This window comes from Arvicanthis niloticus, chromosome 5, assembly GCF_011762505.2.
Source record: "Arvicanthis niloticus isolate mArvNil1 chromosome 5, mArvNil1.pat.X, whole genome shotgun sequence".
In the NCBI taxonomy this organism is placed as follows: domain Eukaryota; kingdom Metazoa; phylum Chordata; class Mammalia; order Rodentia; family Muridae; genus Arvicanthis; species Arvicanthis niloticus.
Genome location: NC_047662.1, coordinates 17133793 through 17151657, shown reverse-complemented (window position 1 = coordinate 17151657; position 17865 = coordinate 17133793). Strand labels below are relative to the sequence as shown.

Sequence of the window (17865 nt, the reverse complement as noted above, 5' to 3'; positions counted from 1 at the left end):
AGGAGACTTGTGATTACAACTGTGTGGTTGCTGGGGGACAGAAGTGGGTCCACTGCCTAGATGCCTGGCTTAGATTGGGACGCATAACCCATGTGATCAGTAGCCAGGGTGACAGTGTCCTATGATGTGTGTGTGAGCCAGGACCCAGCCCTCTGGAGCGTGAGCGCCTGAATGTCTTGGACAACATCCTGAAGAGGAAGAACTAACTGCACGTTCACTCTGGGGACTTGAGTGCCCACAGCGTGCTAGGCTGGGGTGTCAAAGGGATACAAGACCTTGCCCCAGTCTACAGGGCTGAGACAGGTGTGGCCCCCGTGATTCTGACTCAGCCATGATTGCCCTGTTTAGCACATCCCAAGGCTCACTCAGCAGGTGTGTCTGTCCCCTCTAGGATCCTGATTTCAATACCCGCTAGGGGTGTGTGTGTGGGGTGTCAGCCCTTCAAGAAGCAAGCTGGAAGCTCAGTGTGATCTGTCTGTGGTACAGCCCTTAGCCAGTGAGGGAGAGGAGAAGGGAAATAAACATTTCACTTCTTCCACATCCTGGGGGTGACTCTGAAGTGTACCTCTTGTGCCCGACGGCCTCGTCACACAACTAACTCCCTTGTTCCTTCTTTTTCTGTCTCCACTTGCTCCCAGTTCAATAAGTCATGGCCACTTCAGGCTGAGACACAAAGCCGTGGTTCACACACAGTCCTGGTGATTATCACGTTCTATGCTATTACCGTGGGTAGACTGAAGGCAGCACTGGGGAATGTTTGAAAAAGAGCAGCCTCCACGTGGATGTAAGGAACTACTTCATGACAGAGAGACAGCAAAGGCTGCAAAGGGATTGCGTTACTATCTCAAGGCACTGTGATGCACAGTTCAAGCTGACTCCGGAGCTCTGTCCCGGACACAATGCATACAACTGAGTTTTTCATCCTAGCATCTGCTTAGCTGTGCTTCCCTCTTTGCCTCGACTGCTAGGAAGCTCAGAGAAAAATCTGCTCACTGTCCTTTCAGACCCGGAGGACGGTCCACTCCAGATAGTCAGTCTTAGTTCCCGTTTAACTGGTGTGTACGCCTTGGCTCCTGTTTAATTGGTGAGAATTGCAAGACGCTGTCCGGGACTGGGTGGGCAGGAATTTGGAAATGTATTATAAACAAATAAAAGATGTCATTAAGTGCAGGAACGTTGGCATCGAGCAAATTTGGATTCAAGTCTCCGTCCGCAAACGTGGGAGACCTTGACAATCATATGGGCTCTCACGCTGTGGGTGTCCTCATTCATAAAGTGGGGGATGGGAAGGAGGATGCTGACTATGGACCAGAGTTCCTGGCTATAGGCAGGGGCCGGTGTTCACTCTCACAAGCAAAGGCACCCGAGGGAAGAGGAACAAATCTGGGGGACTCTGTACCGCACTGTTTAGCAACCCCAGGAGAAGTCAGCATTGCTTGCTAGGCTGCTAGAGGCGCTGCAAGGGAAGGCATGTGTCCACCCCACTCACCTCTAGTATAATTGTGTGTGTGTGCGAGTGTGCACCACAGCGAGTGTGGGAGGTGGCAGGAGGTGACAACCTTGTGAAGTGAGCTTTTTCCTCCTACCTTCCATAAATTCTGGGGATGAAACTCAAGTTGTCAGGCTTGTGTGTTAGCCAGTGCCTCAACAGCCTAAAGCCTTCTCGCCAGTGACCGCCAGGCAACTTCTGAGCCTCGTACAGTGCCTGGCACACACTCAGCATTTGCGAGTGTGCTACACCGGGCTATGCAGTGTATTTTGTGAGTGTCACGCTGTGAAGGTGCCCCAGGTCACCAAAGCCCTCCCTGCTATGGGATTAGGGACAAAGGACTCTCTTTTTTAATCCTCACACTGACCCACGAGTGGATTGTCTCCCATCGCCGTCTACAGCAGCGCTGAAGCACTGTGCATCCCAGCGGGTGAGTGGGGAAGCCCCCCCTTGTCTGGCAGGAGCCCCAACATCTCTGCCCAGCATGCCCTCACCCTGAGTCCAGTTCTTTCCTCAGCGATGGGCCTATTTTGGTCCCTTTCCCACTGACCACAAAGACTCAGCTCTGGCCTCAGAAATATTTGGGACGTTTTATTTAAATGTCTTGTGTTCCCTTTTAACCAACACCAAAAAGAGAAATTAAAAAAAAAAAAATTTTTTTTTTCTTTTTTCTTTTTTTGCTATTCCAAACAGGAGAGCCACTTTAGTGAAGGGTTGGCGAGTCTCTCGAGCTGGGTGGGGAGTGTATGCGTCCTGTCCGGCTGGGCTGCTCTTCCCAGCCTGGGCCACCCTGGGTAGACAGCCAACCCCGGAGGTGGCTTCCTGGGAGTCTCATTCTGAGCAGACCTGGTCTTCCCCCCAGGGAGGGTTGAGCTTGGGGACTGCCCCTGACTATGGAGCCCAGTGTTCCAGAGGGAAAGGATGGGGGAGAGAAGGTCAGATCTGGAATGTTCCATGGAGGTTGCAGGGTCTGGAGAATATATTTGGTAGAAAAATAAGGTGCTTTGGGAATCTGTGCAGTCTGTGTCCTGCCTGCCCAAGAGAGAAGCCTGCCCTGCTGGCCAAAGGGCAGTGAATAGGAAATAAAGGCAGAGCCAGGAATCTGGCCCATGGAGGATTCCGGATGGAGGCGAGGCAGGTAGCGAACTTCTGTCCCTGCTGGAGGTTGCCTGGGTCTCTCCCTTGAGCGTGGGCTGCCAGGTGGTGGGCCACAAAGGGAGGGGATCTGGCTGTCCATTGTGGGCTCATGGGACCTGAGCCCTCAGAACAGGGTGCATAGGGGGAACAGAGCCAGGAGAAGCAGCAGGACCCCTGGGGAGGGGCTGCTAGCCGAGCTGGCCCAGGCACAATGGTCAAGGTTGGCCCCAATGCAGGAGGCATACGCCATCACGTGGGGGATGTAGTTCTGTTCATGGACGCCGTGAAGCAGGTGTGCCATCGGGCCCTTGGCAAAGACCGCCACGTCTTCCCCACCGTGGGTCTCGTGGCGCAGGGGGACAGCAGACTGGGCCTGGTAGTTGTTGTGAGCTGTAGGTCAGAAATATCTTTTGAGTGCCTGCCTGAACCTCGGTGCTGTGAGAGAAATACCCTCTTTTCCTCACCCCCCAGACTGGCTTGAAGGCCCCCCCTTTTTATTTTACAGGAGGGGGAGCCAGGGTTCAGCAACCAGGAGAAGGCTTTCACCAGACACAGCCGGCTTCAAACCAAGTGTGCCTCACTCAGGAGAGCACACCCTCAGCCCCTTAGAGGGGACTCATCTAATAAAGACATGTGGTACCTAACACGGGCCAGGCACCAAGCTAGGTCATCAGGACCAGGGCGTCTTCCAGGGTAAAGTCCCCCCAGAAGGAAATTGAGAAACCATGCATCCAAGCCCAAACTGAGGTTCTGACTCAAATCTGGACTACCCCAGGACCACAGCGGCCCAGCCTTGAGGGATAGAGACCCTTTCCCCTCCCAGCCTTGGCCTCAGTGGCGTTCTTACCATAATCCACCATAGAGACGTTCTCTCTTTCACCATCCACCACCTTGTAGCCTGGCCCATTGCCGTATAGGATGGCTGTGAAGGGTTTCTTGTCCGTGTCACTCACCATGGGAGCCAGACCTGTACAGGGAAGGGACCCATGGTCACAATGGAGAACTGGCAGCCTGGCCAGCAGCCCCATAACCCCTATAACCGAGCTCCTCAAGGTCTGTGGCTTGGTATTTCTTGTAATCCTCTTTAGGAGCCAGAACTACCCCCATGAAGCCACCATACAAATGCCAGGTCTTTTATCCAATTATCTCTTCGCTCCCATGCAAATCATGAATCATGTCTCTCTCTCTCTCTCTCTCTCTCTCTCTCTCTCTCTCTCTCTCTCTCTCTCTCTGCTGGTGTACTCTACATGCCCACCCATTGCCCAGGTGATCACCTCTCTTGGACTCTTGCCCCCCACACACTAATATCTCAACTGTTGTCCTCAGTTCTCCTGGGATCCCATCAAATGCTGTTTGGATGCTTTTCCCATCCCAGGGACAGGCCTACTCACCAAAGATGGAGTTGCCCCGGGGGGTGTATCCACCGAACGTGAAAACGTGGGAATGGTCGGCAGTAACCACAGTCAACGTGTCTTTCTGGGAAGTCATGGTGCCCGCCTTTCCGATGGCCTGGTCCATCTCCACTGCCTCATGCAGCGCCTGCTTGGCCTTACCCTCATGGTGCCCATGGTCAATCCTGCCTCCTAGGGGACATCAAGACAAAAGCCTCCCATGAGGTGACAGGGGAAGGAGCCATGCCCTCACAGGCCCCAGGACACTGTCATCAGATTGACATCTCCTTGATAGGGGATGACAGTGACCTTCACCAGGGACTCCCTGTGCCAGGCCTACCTCAGGCAAGAGGGTAAGCAAGGAGATCGTGGGGGGCAGGGCATATGGGGAAAAGCAGAGCCACAGAGAAGGGAGAACCACAGGACCCAAGCCTGGATCTCTCCCACATGCCTCTGCTCCTAGTTCAGCATTCTTAGTTGTTTTAAGGAATGGCTGAAGCCTTCAGCAGAGGGAAAGGGAGGGAAGGGTGAGGGAGCATGCCTAAGTCTCTACTGCAGTGGGGGTGTCTCAGATGGTGCAACTGAGGAAGTGTGGGGGAGTGGCATTTCCATGGGAGTACCGGATAGGGGCTCAGGTTCAACCCCATTCCAAAGCCCACAGTTTGTTTCGTCTATGAACATATCCCTATAAGCAGAAAGCATGGAGACTTCACCCTGGCACAAGTCCTCAGAGCCTGGGCAGTGTCATAGTGGCCTTGCAGAAAGGCCAATGGAAGGTTGAATCCCATAATGCCAGACCCTTGGAGTAGAAACATGCAGGCCTTAGCTTCCCGCAGGACGCCACCTAGTGGTCACTCCCAGTTCTGCGGGTCGTGAGCTGGGGTGCCAGGCAGTGCTTCTCTTCACTAACTTCACTCACCCTCACTGCTGGCCTGGCCGGTGGGTTGGCAGGGTGGGAAGGCTGACCTTCTCTTTGTTGTGGTTGTGGGAGCAGCTGGCCTGGCAGGCTGGCCTGGCCCTGTTCGCAAAGAGGACCACTCCCAGGGGACCCGTGTTCACCACCACTGGTTCCTGGCGCTTCCTCAGATCAGAGGCCTGCTTGGGGCCAGGCCGAGACCGCTGCACTGGTGGGAACCCCAGGGCTTGGCAAGAAGGCAGCCTAGCTGGGCAGGCGGCCACTGGCCTCTGGAGGGTGGAGGGGCCCAATCGGTTAAGTGTATATCGAGGACATGTGCGAGCGTGTGTGTGTGTGTGTGTGTGTGTGTGTGTGTGTGTGTGTGTGTGTGCGCGCGCGCTCATGCATCTTCATGGGGTAAGAACATGCATATCTCAGCAGGGCCACCCAAGGGACCACAGAGGGCAAGGGCTGTAGAAATTCTGGAAGATTCTGGAAACTCTGTTACTTCCTATTGTTGCTTTGGCTACTATGTAATTACAATGGTAGCAATGGAAACACTGAGGATAGATTACTCTCTGCTCCCCCAGGGCTTATGGAGCTGCTGGCTACTGTGTGCGCATGCTCCACATGGGTGTGTGCCTATATGTCTTTTCTCAACCACTTCCCCCCTTTATCTAGTTTTAAACTATTTCATTATTTATTTACTGTTTTGTTGTTGTTTTGTTTTGAGATAGGATTTGTCTATTGTAGCCTTGGCTGTCACTATGTAGGTTGGCCTCAAATTCAGATATCTGCCTCCTGAATGCTGGGATTAAAGGCGTGCACCACCACCACCACCTGTCTCTGTCTCTCTGTCTCTCTGTCTCTGTCTCTGTGTCTCTCTCTCTCTCTCTCTCTGTGTGTGTGTGTGTGTGTGTGTGTGTATGGGGTGCCTGTGAAGGCCAGAAGAGGGTGTCCAATACCTTAGATTGAATTTTTGGCCAGAAATTTATGCCCAGTATTTTCACCACAATTTTTAACCACCCTTCTGTGCCCAGATAATTTGCATAACCTTTCTTCTAGACTCTTGTGCCTGTGTAGTGCCTACAGCCATAGTTAGAGGTGGCTGTGAGCTGTCTGATATGGGTGCTGGCAACAGAACTTGGGTCTTCTGTAAGCGCTGGGTCTTAACTGCTGGACCATCTCCCCTGCCCCTCCACCTTCACTTTTTTTGAGACAGGGTCTCTCACTGAACCTGACGGTTATGAAGTCAGCTAGGCTGGCTGGCCATCAAGCCCCAGGGACCCAGCTGTGTCCACCCCATCACTGCCGTATTACACCGTGCCTGACTTTTTTACAAAGGTTCTGGGATCTGAACTTAGGTCCTCATGCTTGTTGTGTGGCAGGCACCAAGGAGATGACTGAGCCACCTCCCTCAACCCTTAGTCCTTACTTTATACCTCTGTGAATGACGGGGCTGAGTCACCGCTCTAGGACAAGGGGACAATTTTTGGCCTCTTTTTACAAAAATGCTTAGTGACAGTCCCACAGCCATGGATGATAGTATGTGGACAAGAACCCAATGTCACCCCCCTGGCCTCTGACAGCCGCAGAGCACGTGGAACTGTTTTTGAATGGGTGATGCTTACAGGCTGGACGGCCCTCCACAGCCAGGGCTGACAGAAAGACTTCTCAAAGGAAGATGGCTTCTTCTCTGCCAGGAAGCCCACTCAAATTGGGCTGGTAGACAAGCAGTCCCCCCCTCCTCTGAATTCCCACTGACTTTGTGGGGAGCGTCCACCACACGCACTCTTCACCCCAAAACTTGCAGTTCCCTTTGAAAGCTGTGCCATTCCATCGCCTAACCCACGTCATGTTTCTGGAAGGTTTGTCTCCCACTCCTTACCTTCCACCAGCAAGAAGAAGCCTTTGGGATTCTTTGTCAGGATCCGTAGGGCCACCTCCACCATCTCGGAGAGTGAAGGGTCAGTCAGGTTGTTTCGATTCAACTCATACTGCATGTCCCCGGGCTCAAAGAGACCTGTGGGCATGGCAAGAATATGGGTGCCAAGAGCCCCGAGCCTGCTGTGAGGACCCCAGGGAACCCAGGGTGTCACAGAGGATACCAAAGCCCCTACACTTAACTTGGAGTAAATATAGGAGTGGCCGTACCTGGGAGCCTCTGTGGATCCAGAAATGAATTCATTGTTTTCATTCTCTGCACAGTCTACCCCACTAGGGGCACGGGGCCTATAGGCCCACCACCAGAGGTACGGGGTCTACAGCACACCTTTACCAGGGGCATGGGGCCTACAGCCCATCCCACTAGGGACAAGGGTCTACAACTCACCCTACCGGAGGCATGAGGTCTATAGCCCACCTCAGCAAGGGCATGGGTGCCTAGAGCCCACCTCACCAGGGGCACAGAGGCCTAGAGCTCACCGTATCAGGAATATGGGGCCTACAGGCCACCTTACCAGGGGCACAGGGGCCTAGAGCCCACCTCACCAGGGGTACAGAGTGGGGTGCTTCCGTTCCAACTTGCAGAGGAAGAGGGAGAAGAGGGAGAGGAGGAGGAAGAGGATCCAAGGGGCCCAACAACTTGCTGTTTTCAGCAGGTGAAAGGGCAGACTTGCGACTCAAACCCAAGAGGCCGCGGCACCTCGTCTCTGAGGCAGTGGACTCTGGACTGGGCTCAGTGGGGGCCATATAAACACGTGCATATGTACAGGTGAGGTCTGAGGGCACAGGGGCATGCGCAGTGAAGCGGCAGAAACACAGGGGTCATTGTCTCTCCTGCTCTTTGTCCTCAGTTTACTCCCAGGAGAGCCGTCCCTCACCTAGTCACCATGCAACAGCCAAACAGCAGCTCCAGGGAGCCCAGCACACCCTCTGTGCCACACCACCTCGCACCAGCTGGAGCTGACCTCCAAGATGGTGTGAGCCCCCAGATCCTGGAGTGTCCACTCCCTTTGCTGGCTGGCACCTACTCTCTAGGGAACAGGGATTAACCCAAGGACCAGCAGAAGCTTGCCTGGCTGGTTTTACCCTGGTGTGCTGTGTGCTCTCCCTTCTCCGAACTTGGGTTTTGTTTGTTTGTTTGTTTGTTTGTTTTGCTAACTGGGGCTCCTCTTGCAAACGGACAGCTTAACTCCACAAACCACACCTTTCCCCCCTCCGCACCCTGGAAGGCCTTGTAATTGGGGACTACATCCTACTACTGCAGCCGTGGGCTCACCACCTTCTCTACTTACCTAAGAGGTAGTCCACCCTGGAGAGGTCAAGGGCCAGCAGTTCAGTGCGGTTCCAGACATAGTGGGAGTGCTGGGGGGTGGGAGGGGCTGTGTCAGCACAGGCCTGGAAGGCCGGAAAAAGCCCCAGCTGGCCACAGAGTCAGAGTGGCTCAGTCCCCCTGCATCATCCTGCCCTGAGCACCTACCCTCTCTGGACTCAAGAAATGACAGATGTACAGAGATTATTGGGTACAACCTAGGTATATGAGGACCCTGGGAACTGGATCAAGGAGAGCTTCCTGGTGGAGGTGACACCCTTTTGGAGGTCCAGAAGGCAAAGTAGGAACTGATCCATCTGGGATAAAGGTATTGCTTTCCCCATGAGGGTGTCACAGGGTAGGTCACAGAGAGCTTGAATGCCTACAGAAGGGAATGAGTGGTGTTTGGGGGTCTCCGGTGTTTGGGGGTCTCTGGAGAGCCAAGAGGGAGTGAAGTCCAATGGCTATGCCTTGGGAATCCATCTAGGAGGAGCGATAAGGAGGCCCTGCCTGGATTGTGTGTGCTTAGCATTGTGGGGAATTTGCTGTGTGTCTTCAAAAACAGCTCTTGCCTTCTCTGGGCATCGGCCTTAGGGGTGGTTTTTTCAGTCCTCTAGGTTGCTCTGGGGCAGGAGGAGGAAGCAAAGAATCTGGCTTGGGTCCCCAGGGCCCTGCTGTGACAACCAACACTCATAGCAGTCTCTCAAGACTGTCCCCACTTCAGTCTATACAGAGTCCCATGGCAGAAGAATGGCTTGCTGGTCCTGATCATCACGGCAACCGAGGCCAGGAGCAGGGTGTCTCTTTAGTTTGCCTATCCAAGCTGCCCCAGGAGGGGAAAGAGAAGAGAGTCCCTCACCCCCACAACCCCTACACAGCCATGGGGCTGTCCCCAGCCCTGCCCATCTTCCCCTAGCTCAGCCTCTCATGCCACCAAGCCTCCCCAGGGATTGCCATGGAACCCTGAGAAACCCAACCCCAGAGTGACATCAAAGCGGCTGCCAGGCTGCTCCCCACTGTCTTCAGGCCTGACCACAGTCATTTCCAGACCCAGCTGCCCGGCTGGCCCACAGCGGCAGATTTAAAGGGCCAGAGGCCTCTCAGAGGAACTAACCCTGCTCCAGCCTCCCTCTCAGCCCACCCATGCCCTGGCACAGGGGATGTACTCTGAGGGCTTACACCTCCAGCCTCAGCCAGCACACTTTTGCTGAGCCGTGTTCTCCCGTCATCTGCTCCGTGCTGCCTGCCCACGCCCTCCCGTTTGCTCAGGGCATCTGTTGAGTTTCCTCTGTGTGCCTCCAGAGGCACTTCCTGTGGTCCAGGCACATGACATTCCCTGTGTTAGGTGCCCAGCTTGTCTGGGGTCCATCCAGGTGCCTCCCTGACCCTGTCACCATCCCCCTTGGTGCCCTTCCTATAGAGAGCAGGAGTGTCTGTCAGGCACGGGTCTGTAGAGTAGAGCAAGCAAGAACTCTGGACTCTCACTGGCAAAGAACATTCCATACATGGATGGAGGTGTCCTGTGGTCCATGGTCCCACAGCTGAACCCATCCACAGCCGTTGGTTACCTTGTGTCTGGGCTTGAAGCTCTTCCAGATGCTGATGAGGTCCAGGCCGTCCAGCCTTGTGCCCCTGGCCTTCTCATCCAGTTCATATTCCACATCAGTTCTGTTCTTGGGGTACATGTACTTCCGGCCGCCACCCATGATCACCTGAGGGACAAAGGAGCCATCACACCCAGGGTTCTAAATTGTCCAGAAGCCCCAGGAGTCCCGGCTTGGAAAGCGAACAGCAGAGTCTGGGTGGAGGTGTGGACAATTGCCTTGCCAGGTAAGGCCTGAGCCAGTGTTCCCTCTCTGAACTATTTGTTCAGATTGGAGAGATAAAATCGCTGACCTAGCAGGACGGTGGTTTGGGGCTTCTGGGGGTGGAATATTAGTGTTTCTGTATAGCTAACATCCCCCAGCCCCGTAGGAAAGCCCATTTGCTGTGTGTTGGGCCCTGAGCCAGTAAGACAGAGTAACTCACTCAATCTCCTAGCCAAACTGCTAGGGAAGTGGTTGGCACTTTCTTGCTATAGACACAGAGATGTGATTTTTTGCCCTTCAGCCACACAGCAGTGTGTGGCACTGATAAGATTCACACCCAGAACCCACTGTTTCTCTACCAGTAACCCCCCAAGTGCTCTGCTGTATGCGTGAAGCTAAGGATGGGGCCTTCGGGAGTGTCTTCTCCCACAGTGAGTGGCCTCGGCCAGGGAGGTCTAGGGGCAGCCCAGCTGGGAACCAGCCCACTGCCTGGGCAAACACCGGCCGTCTCACGTCTGTGTAATCACTGCCAGGCTAATTTTATCCACTGTGGCTGGCATGCGAGGGTGGACGGATGGACGCGGGGTTGTTTGTTTTCCTAGGGAATCCATGTTTGAAGTCCTAACTATTTTTAAAGCCGGGGCCAAGAACATAACAGCCACAGCCCATGGTGACCACCATACTGTGTCCTTCTGTCACCGTAGGCACCAGCCCAACTTGCTGCTCCTGGCTGACACCTGAGATCCACTGTCTCCAGATAGGCCAAAGTTCTCTCTCTATTCTATTTCCCATGGCAGAATCAGGGTAAGGTACCCAGGAAGGCCAAGGACACTGAAGTAAAGAGCCAATTCTACTGCTTGCTAACCAAGGGCCTATTTCTTTGATCTTACAGGACCTCAGTTTCCTAGTCTATAGAATGGGAATGACTATCCAGAGAAGAAAGGCAGTCATCCAGTGTTGCTGGTGGTCCCTACAATGGAAGCTGTCCCCCCAGAAGGGAAGAATGAAGCCGGACAGGAGGAGAGGGTCTTACTCCCATCTTGTGGGAGGAGCTCGGATAATTCTGACTGGGTCTGGGAGAAAGGACTCCAGGTCACTGGCGCCTTCTCCCGTTCCCACAGAACCTGACCCCTTGGCATTTTCGGGTGGAACTGAAGCCCCCAATCTTCCTGCCCGGATCACATGGTTCCCAGCCCAGCGGAGACTTCACACGGGCTCATTAAACTCCCAAATAACAGACTTGCTGTTTGCCTTTGGGGTTTGGGTTTGTCTCTCTCTCACTCACTCTCTTTAAAGCGGAACATATTTATTTTCAGAGTGGACACCAGGATTTTTGATTCATGGATGGTCTGGGGAGTTTGGGGGGGGGGTAGCCATGACAGAGGGGCAAACGGAACTGGGAGAGCGAGGGGAGAGGGGGCTTTAGGAAGTCCCCTTTCTATTCCTTGGCTCATGCCCTCATGGCTCCAGGAGACCCCAGCACCCCGCACTGCCTCCAAAGCTTTTTTTCCCCCAAAGTGCCTCTCCCTGCCTCAGCTGCTCCTGCCCCAGCTGGCTAGAGTTATTGTAATCACCCATCCCCCACCTCTCCTGCTACAGGACCAGTGTTCTCCACATGACCTCATCTTGGCCTCCAGCAGCCTGTAGGTGGGGCAAGGGGGTGGGAAGTGGGAGGAGGAAGGGGGGGCTGCCTGGCAGGGGGAGATAAAGCCAGAGGGGTGACTGTGTCCCAGGTGGTTCTTACCCAGGAGGCGTCAACAGGACCAGTGGTCCTGAAAGCAGCCTTTCACCCGCTACTTGTAAAAGAGCCATGGGGCTTGAGGAACAGAGCAGAGAGCGATGGGACCTGGCACTTTCTCCGAGCCTCACAGGGCCCCGTACTTCAGGCTTAGGGGCTCTAAGTCACTGTCAACCCTCATAGTAAAGAAAGAACAATTCAGAAATTCTCCCCAAGAGCTGAGGCCTGCATGTAAGAACCTGCTTGGGTGTTGAATTGTGAGCACCAAGGACCAGTGGCTTACATACAAGAGCTGTCACTTGAACACTCCTGGGGGCCAGGCTCTTTGCCAAACTCAACTGGGATTTTCTTACTTAGCTCTTCCAGTAAGCTGTCGGAGCAGGTCCAGTGGGCAGAAGGGCTGTCCAAGGGGAGGCTCAGAGAGGTTAAGTAACAGCTCAAGGTCACACAGCAAGCAAAAGGCAGAGCACGGGTGGGAAAAGCATAAGATGCTCTGGCTTCTTTCTGGACATGTCAGCTTCGTGTGCAGGCATGTGCCACTGTGTGCAAGCATAAGTATGTAGGGCAGGTCATCTCCTAAGAGCATAGCATACTATGAATGTGTGTGAGGGGTGTCATTGAGTACTGTGGGGGAATGCCATTGTATGCTCTGTGTGTGTGTGTGTGTGTGTGTGAGAGAGAGAGAGAGAGAGAGAGAGAGAGAGAGTATACTGTGTTTGTATATATCAGTGTATACCATGTCTGTGTCAGTGTATTCTGTGTGTGTGTCAGTGTATATTGTGTGTGTGTCAGTGTATGCTGTGTATCAGTGTATGTTGTATATGTGTCAGTGTATACTGTGTGTGTGTGTATCAGTGTATACTGTGTGTATATGTGTCTGTCAGTGTATACTGTGTGCAGGTGGTGTGCACCATCAGGTTCTGATTTATGGAACAATCCTTAGGCAATCCGGGCATGGCAGTCACATGAGACCTCACCTCATAGCCCCACCGCAGAGAAACCTTACAGTGGCTGCCTGTCCCAACCACAAATCCCTTAATGGGTTGGGAGCTCTCCCAGGTCTGTGGGGTACCCAGGCCTTTCCCAGGCCATCCCATGGCTGAGGCCCCCACCAGCACCTCCCTGCCCCCCACCCCACTGCATCCTGTGCCTGCTGCCACACTCACATCGATGTCCTTGATATTATGCATTAGCTGATACGCGATGTCCTTGCAGCCCTGGCTCAGAGCCTCTGGTGGCATCTCGTTATCCGAGTACCAGTCCCGATCAGCCGAGTGTGCATAGGCTGCGCTGGGTGTGGCGTGGTTCACTCGAGTGGTGGTCACGATGCCCACGGACTTCCCTGTAGTGTGGGACAGGAAAGATTAATACCCCTTTGTAGACAAGGAAGTCCCTGCAGACTTACCTCTCCTTCCCTGCCATAGACAGTCTCCTATAAATCAGTTCCTCTGGTTGCCTGGGCCTCAGTTTCCCTAGTTTAGGGGAAGACAGATGCAGCAGAACCCCTTTCCTTGTACCTGGGGTGGGCTAGAGTCCTCTCCTCCTTCTATGACTTGTGGAGCTTATGCTTATAGGACACCCTAGGTGGCCCCAAAGGGACGTCGGATGGAGAGAAGGGCTCTGTCAACCTGCCTTCCATGTCTCTGAGGCAAAAGGAAGGAGCGTTGGGGATTGGTTCTAATGCTTTTAATCTGGCTCCCCCAAAATCAGGAATCTGTGTCTCCAGGCGCTGAAGGTCCTTGTCCCCAATTGGTTTTTGATCAATCAATAAAGAGCCGACAGCCAACGGCTGGGCAGGGAGACTGAGGCGGGACTTGGGGGATTTCAAGGGCTAGGGACTGTGAGAGAGGAAGAGGAGAATCACCTTGTCTCAGAGGGCCAGATTTAGAGCTGCAGAAGGAAAATCATCCAAAATGTAGGTGCAAAGGGAAAGTGGCCCTATGGGAGGGGCCGCCCCGAAGGTGACAGGGCAGCAAAGAGAAAACATAAATTTAGAAGGTGTTGAACCAGGAATACTAGAGGGAAGTATATGCTAGCTGTGGGGAGGGTTAGAACTGCCCAGCCTTTGAGCTAGTCAAGGCATATTTAAAATGAACTGGTGTGTGTGTGTGTGTGTGTGGTTTTTTTACACTCGAATCTAGATAGCTCTTGGGCAGGTACACGCATACAACCTGTTGAGAGCACAGAGCGGTTAATTCCGGCTCTAAAGGAGCACAACTCCGAACCTCTGCAGGCTGGCCCTGGTTTGGTCCTTTAACCTTCTCTTAAAACAGCGACGGGCTTCATGTCACATACTCTGTAGTGAAGCGCACAGACCCAGGACACAGACTCCTTAGTTTAGGAGGATTCCCCTGGCTCCTCCTCAGCCCGATTCCACCCAGCCGTGCAATGAGGAGACTGCAATCCAGACAGTCACAGAAGGTGCCTGTGATGGCTCACCAGCATCCTTGGCCCAGCGTAGGATGGATGTGACCTCATTCCCCTGAGTTGTGTTGCACCGCGTGCGCTCAGTGGCCGCACTCACTCCCACGGTGCCCTCGTTGGCCTTCACGCCACACAAGTAGGCAGTGGCAGTGCCAGCGCTGTCGGGAACCTGAGCATTGGTGTTGTACGTCTGTAATAGGAGCGAGAGTCAGGGGGTGAGTGCCCACCGTGGTGACCCCACCTCCATTTCCATCAAGGGAGCAGGAAATGAGGGACACTGCTGTCCATGGAGGGCCCCCAGAACCACAAGGCCACCCTATTGAGCTGTCTGCTTCCTACGCCCTGACAGAACTCAAAGTCTCTCTCTGAGTATTGGAACTATGGAACCAGCAAGGGTGGGCTGAGCAGAGGGAGAAGAAGAAATGTATGTCCCTGAGGGAAAGGAATACTGGGAGAGGAAGGTGGACCTGAGAATCCAGCCTGGCTTCTCTGCTGCCCCTGCAAATGGTCATCACTATGGCCAGACTTCCCAGGGAAATCCCACAGGCAGGCCTACCTCCCTGGCCCCCATGAGCCCGAGAGCTCGCCAGAGGTCCAGAAACTACAGTCTGCCCCTCAGAAGAAGCTAGAATTTAACTCTGGGTGGCTAGGAGGTGCTTGTTTTATACACACACACACACACACACACACACACACACACACCAGAAACCTCCTCTCAACAACCACAGCACATAGGGTATCAAATTATGCACACTGGTAATCTAACCCAGGAGGTGAGAACTGGGCTGCCTCTGTTTACACAAAACACAAGAGCAGGCACAAGCAATCAATGGTGTAGGGGTCAGGACAGTGGCTGCTGTCAGTGGAGGAAGAAACAAGGACAAGACATAGCTCAGGGGATAGCCATGGATGTTCAGTGACAACAGCCAGGCGCTGGTTGCACAGACACCAGCAGCTTGGGAAAGCTTCACGCTGTACTGTGCATACTTGTTCCTGGGTATGTTATACACACAAGAGGATCTACATCGATGAAGTAAAAGTGTCAGCAACCTTGCGAATGGCTCCTGGTTTCACGGTGGGACCATGGGACCCAGAGGTCTGATGACCTTGCAGCTCACCAGGCCGAGAGTGGACCTGGGATAGGGCTCACCTTAGAGAGGGCCACAAAGGGGAACTTGTCCATCTCCAGCCGGGTCTCCTCGCCTGTATTGTGGTGCAGTTGGCCCTTAAGGATACGGGCAGCTGTCACTGTAGAGACACCCATACCTGTGGGGGAGGGGGTTGGACAGAGAACTCAGGCTCTCGGGCCCTTCAGTCAGCCTCCCCAGGCTCCCAGAGATCTTCCTTTCAGTGCTAAGATGGGCAAGTTTAGTGGGCAGCAGACAGAAGGACATGAAATGTCACTGGACGGTCTCTCTGTCCTTTCATATTTTCAGGGTGACAGGTTGGTCCCCTTTCTCCTAATCTATGTCTCAGAGCCCTCTTCCTCAAGTTCCTTTCACCTGATACCAGGCATCACACTTTCTAGCCACCCATTGCCTCAGGCTCCAAAGCCCCTTCCCTCCCCCTCACCTCAAGGGCCCCAGCTCCCCCCTCCCCACCCCCCAGCCTCACCATCTCCCAGGAACATGATGACATTCTTGGCCACATTGGTGTTGAGCTTTTGGAGTTTCAGGGCATTTTTCAAGGTCTCTTGGGCTTGCTGTCGCCAGTAACTGGGGTCTTTCTCTTTCTCTGCAGAGACAGATGGTTATTTGGCAAGGCGGGGAATGGGCTACCCATCCCCAGAATTACAGACACCTCAGTAGTTCATTGCCGGGGGCTGAGATGATCTAAATATAGAGGATGGAGTGAAGGTTTGTGAACAGGTTCCAGACAAACCCCGTAAGCCAGCCTGAGGACACTGGCATCTTCATGCATTGCAACACAGGAAACCAAAGACCAGAGACCCCAAGTGACTCTGCCCAAGACACAAAGCATGAACAGACTCAGACTTTGGCAGAGTTGGACTTCCCTGCAAAATCCACCCTTGCCCTTCACCGGCGGTGAGCAGCCATTGCCAGCCAGCAGGTAGCAGGGAAATCTTTAACCTCTTCACAGAAGTCCCTAGAGGTATCCAGCTATGTCAATGATAAACTCCATCTGGCTTGTTCATTACAGTGGGTTCAGCAGGCTAGGGGCTTCCTGGTGAGAACCCTGTGGGCAGAGCTTGAAAGCAAGCCTAGCCCTTGGCTGAATGTATTACACAGGTGCCCTTGTTGGGGTATCTGGGAAGGCATGGGCTGAGGCTCCATCACCACCTCTCTCTCTAATGGATACTGCCCCCACTCAGGCCAGCACCTTAGAGTAAAATAAGACCTAGAGTTCCTCCTCTACTTCCTTCCCTCTCCCTGTCTCTGTCTCACATAGTAATTAATCCACAGCCTTGGTAAATCACTTCCCCGAGCCTCAGTTTCCTCACCTGTCAAATGGGTCTTTTTGAGGACTACACTAATTCTGGAAGTGACCAGATTTGCAGAGAGGGCCCAAAGATGCCCTTTCACCTTTTTCCATCCCTGTATTCCAATCCTGTATTTCCATCTCTGGAGCTGGCGAAGGGTCTCCATCGTTTTACAAGGCTTCCTCTCTGTGGTTCCTTGGCTGCAATAGACCCGTCCACAGAACTGGAAGCCCAATGCTGAAGGCTCCCTATGGATGCCTCCTTCAAAGACCCCTCTCTTCAGCCAGGGTGAGGTAGAGACAGAGGTCAGAAGAGGTGAAGGGTCCAGTTCAAGGCCACAGTGTATGCCAGCGGGCTAGGGATATGGTCACATGCTCCGGCTTGTTCAGATCTACACTTGCCCCGCGGGACAATGTCTGAGAAGCCTCTCAGTCCCAGGCATGGACCCCAGTCTTTGTGCCAAGAGTTCTGAACACATGAAGCTTCTGTGGCTTCTCAGCCATCTTGGATGAGGGGCAAAACTTCCTTCCAGCCGGAAGGGAAGTAAGAAAAAATGAGAGGCTAAGAAGAGCTGAGGACATTCAAATCACCAAGCAATGGCCACTACAGATAGCCTAGGCAGGGGAACCACACTCCATCTCAAGTCTTGGACCCACTAGGCCCCCAGCCCTCCTCTCATGTATCCTGTATCCCAAATACCTGCCTGTTGTCTTCACCCAGGTCCTCCCCTCCCCCCCGCCCTTTTGGAAATGTCTTCTGAAACTCATAGTCTCAGACCTCCGGGACAGCCTGCACTTGGAGGCCTAGGCCTTGCTGTCCACCTCTGTCCATTGGGAAAGTTCTTTGTTTTAGTTTCTGGCCTAGGTAAGTGGAAGGGGGAGCTAATGATGGAGGGTCAAAAGGCTTTAACAGATAGACACACTTGATTTTTGAGACGGGGTCTCTGGACCTGGAGCTCACTGACTTGGCTATGCTGAACAGCAAGCCCCAGGAATCCTCCAATCCCACAGGCCTGAGATTACAAGAATACGCCCCTACAACTAGCTTTATCACATACCCAGATCCTTACCAACCGAGCCTTCATCTCCCCAGCCCCTGGGTCAATGGTTTAAATCACTGGTTCTGTAAACCTGGCTGGATCTAACCTCTCCTTTGCACACACCAGAATGTCCTGGGTCACAGAGCATTTGCTTGAGTGCCACTTGGGGGTTGAAGAACTTCAGCCCGTCCTAACCACATGCCCATTACCCCCAGCAGTCAGGCAGACACCAGGCCTGACTGACGCCAGTC

General features: G+C 53.6%; 1 protein-coding gene across 2 annotated transcripts in view; it reads right to left on the bottom strand.

Annotated features, from left to right (window-relative positions):
• Positions 1 to 2065: 2065 nt before the first annotated feature.
• Positions 2066 to 17865, bottom strand: part of Alpl (alkaline phosphatase, biomineralization associated) — a 52321-nt gene continuing 36521 nt past the window's right edge. For both annotated transcript variants that reach the window (XM_034503300.2, XM_076933928.1), the window contains exons 3-12: positions 15750 to 15869; positions 15286 to 15401; positions 14151 to 14325; positions 12878 to 13053; positions 9734 to 9877; positions 8149 to 8218; positions 6801 to 6935; positions 4018 to 4209; positions 3474 to 3593; positions 2066 to 3016 (exon numbers count right to left, since the gene is read on the bottom strand). In XM_034503300.2, the coding sequence (XP_034359191.1) occupies positions 2751 to 3016; positions 3474 to 3593; positions 4018 to 4209; positions 6801 to 6935; positions 8149 to 8218; positions 9734 to 9877; positions 12878 to 13053; positions 14151 to 14325; positions 15286 to 15401; positions 15750 to 15869 (1514 nt within the window). In that variant the 3' untranslated portion in view covers positions 2066 to 2750. The remainder of the gene's footprint in view (positions 3017 to 3473; positions 3594 to 4017; positions 4210 to 6800; positions 6936 to 8148; positions 8219 to 9733; positions 9878 to 12877; positions 13054 to 14150; positions 14326 to 15285; positions 15402 to 15749; positions 15870 to 17865) is intronic.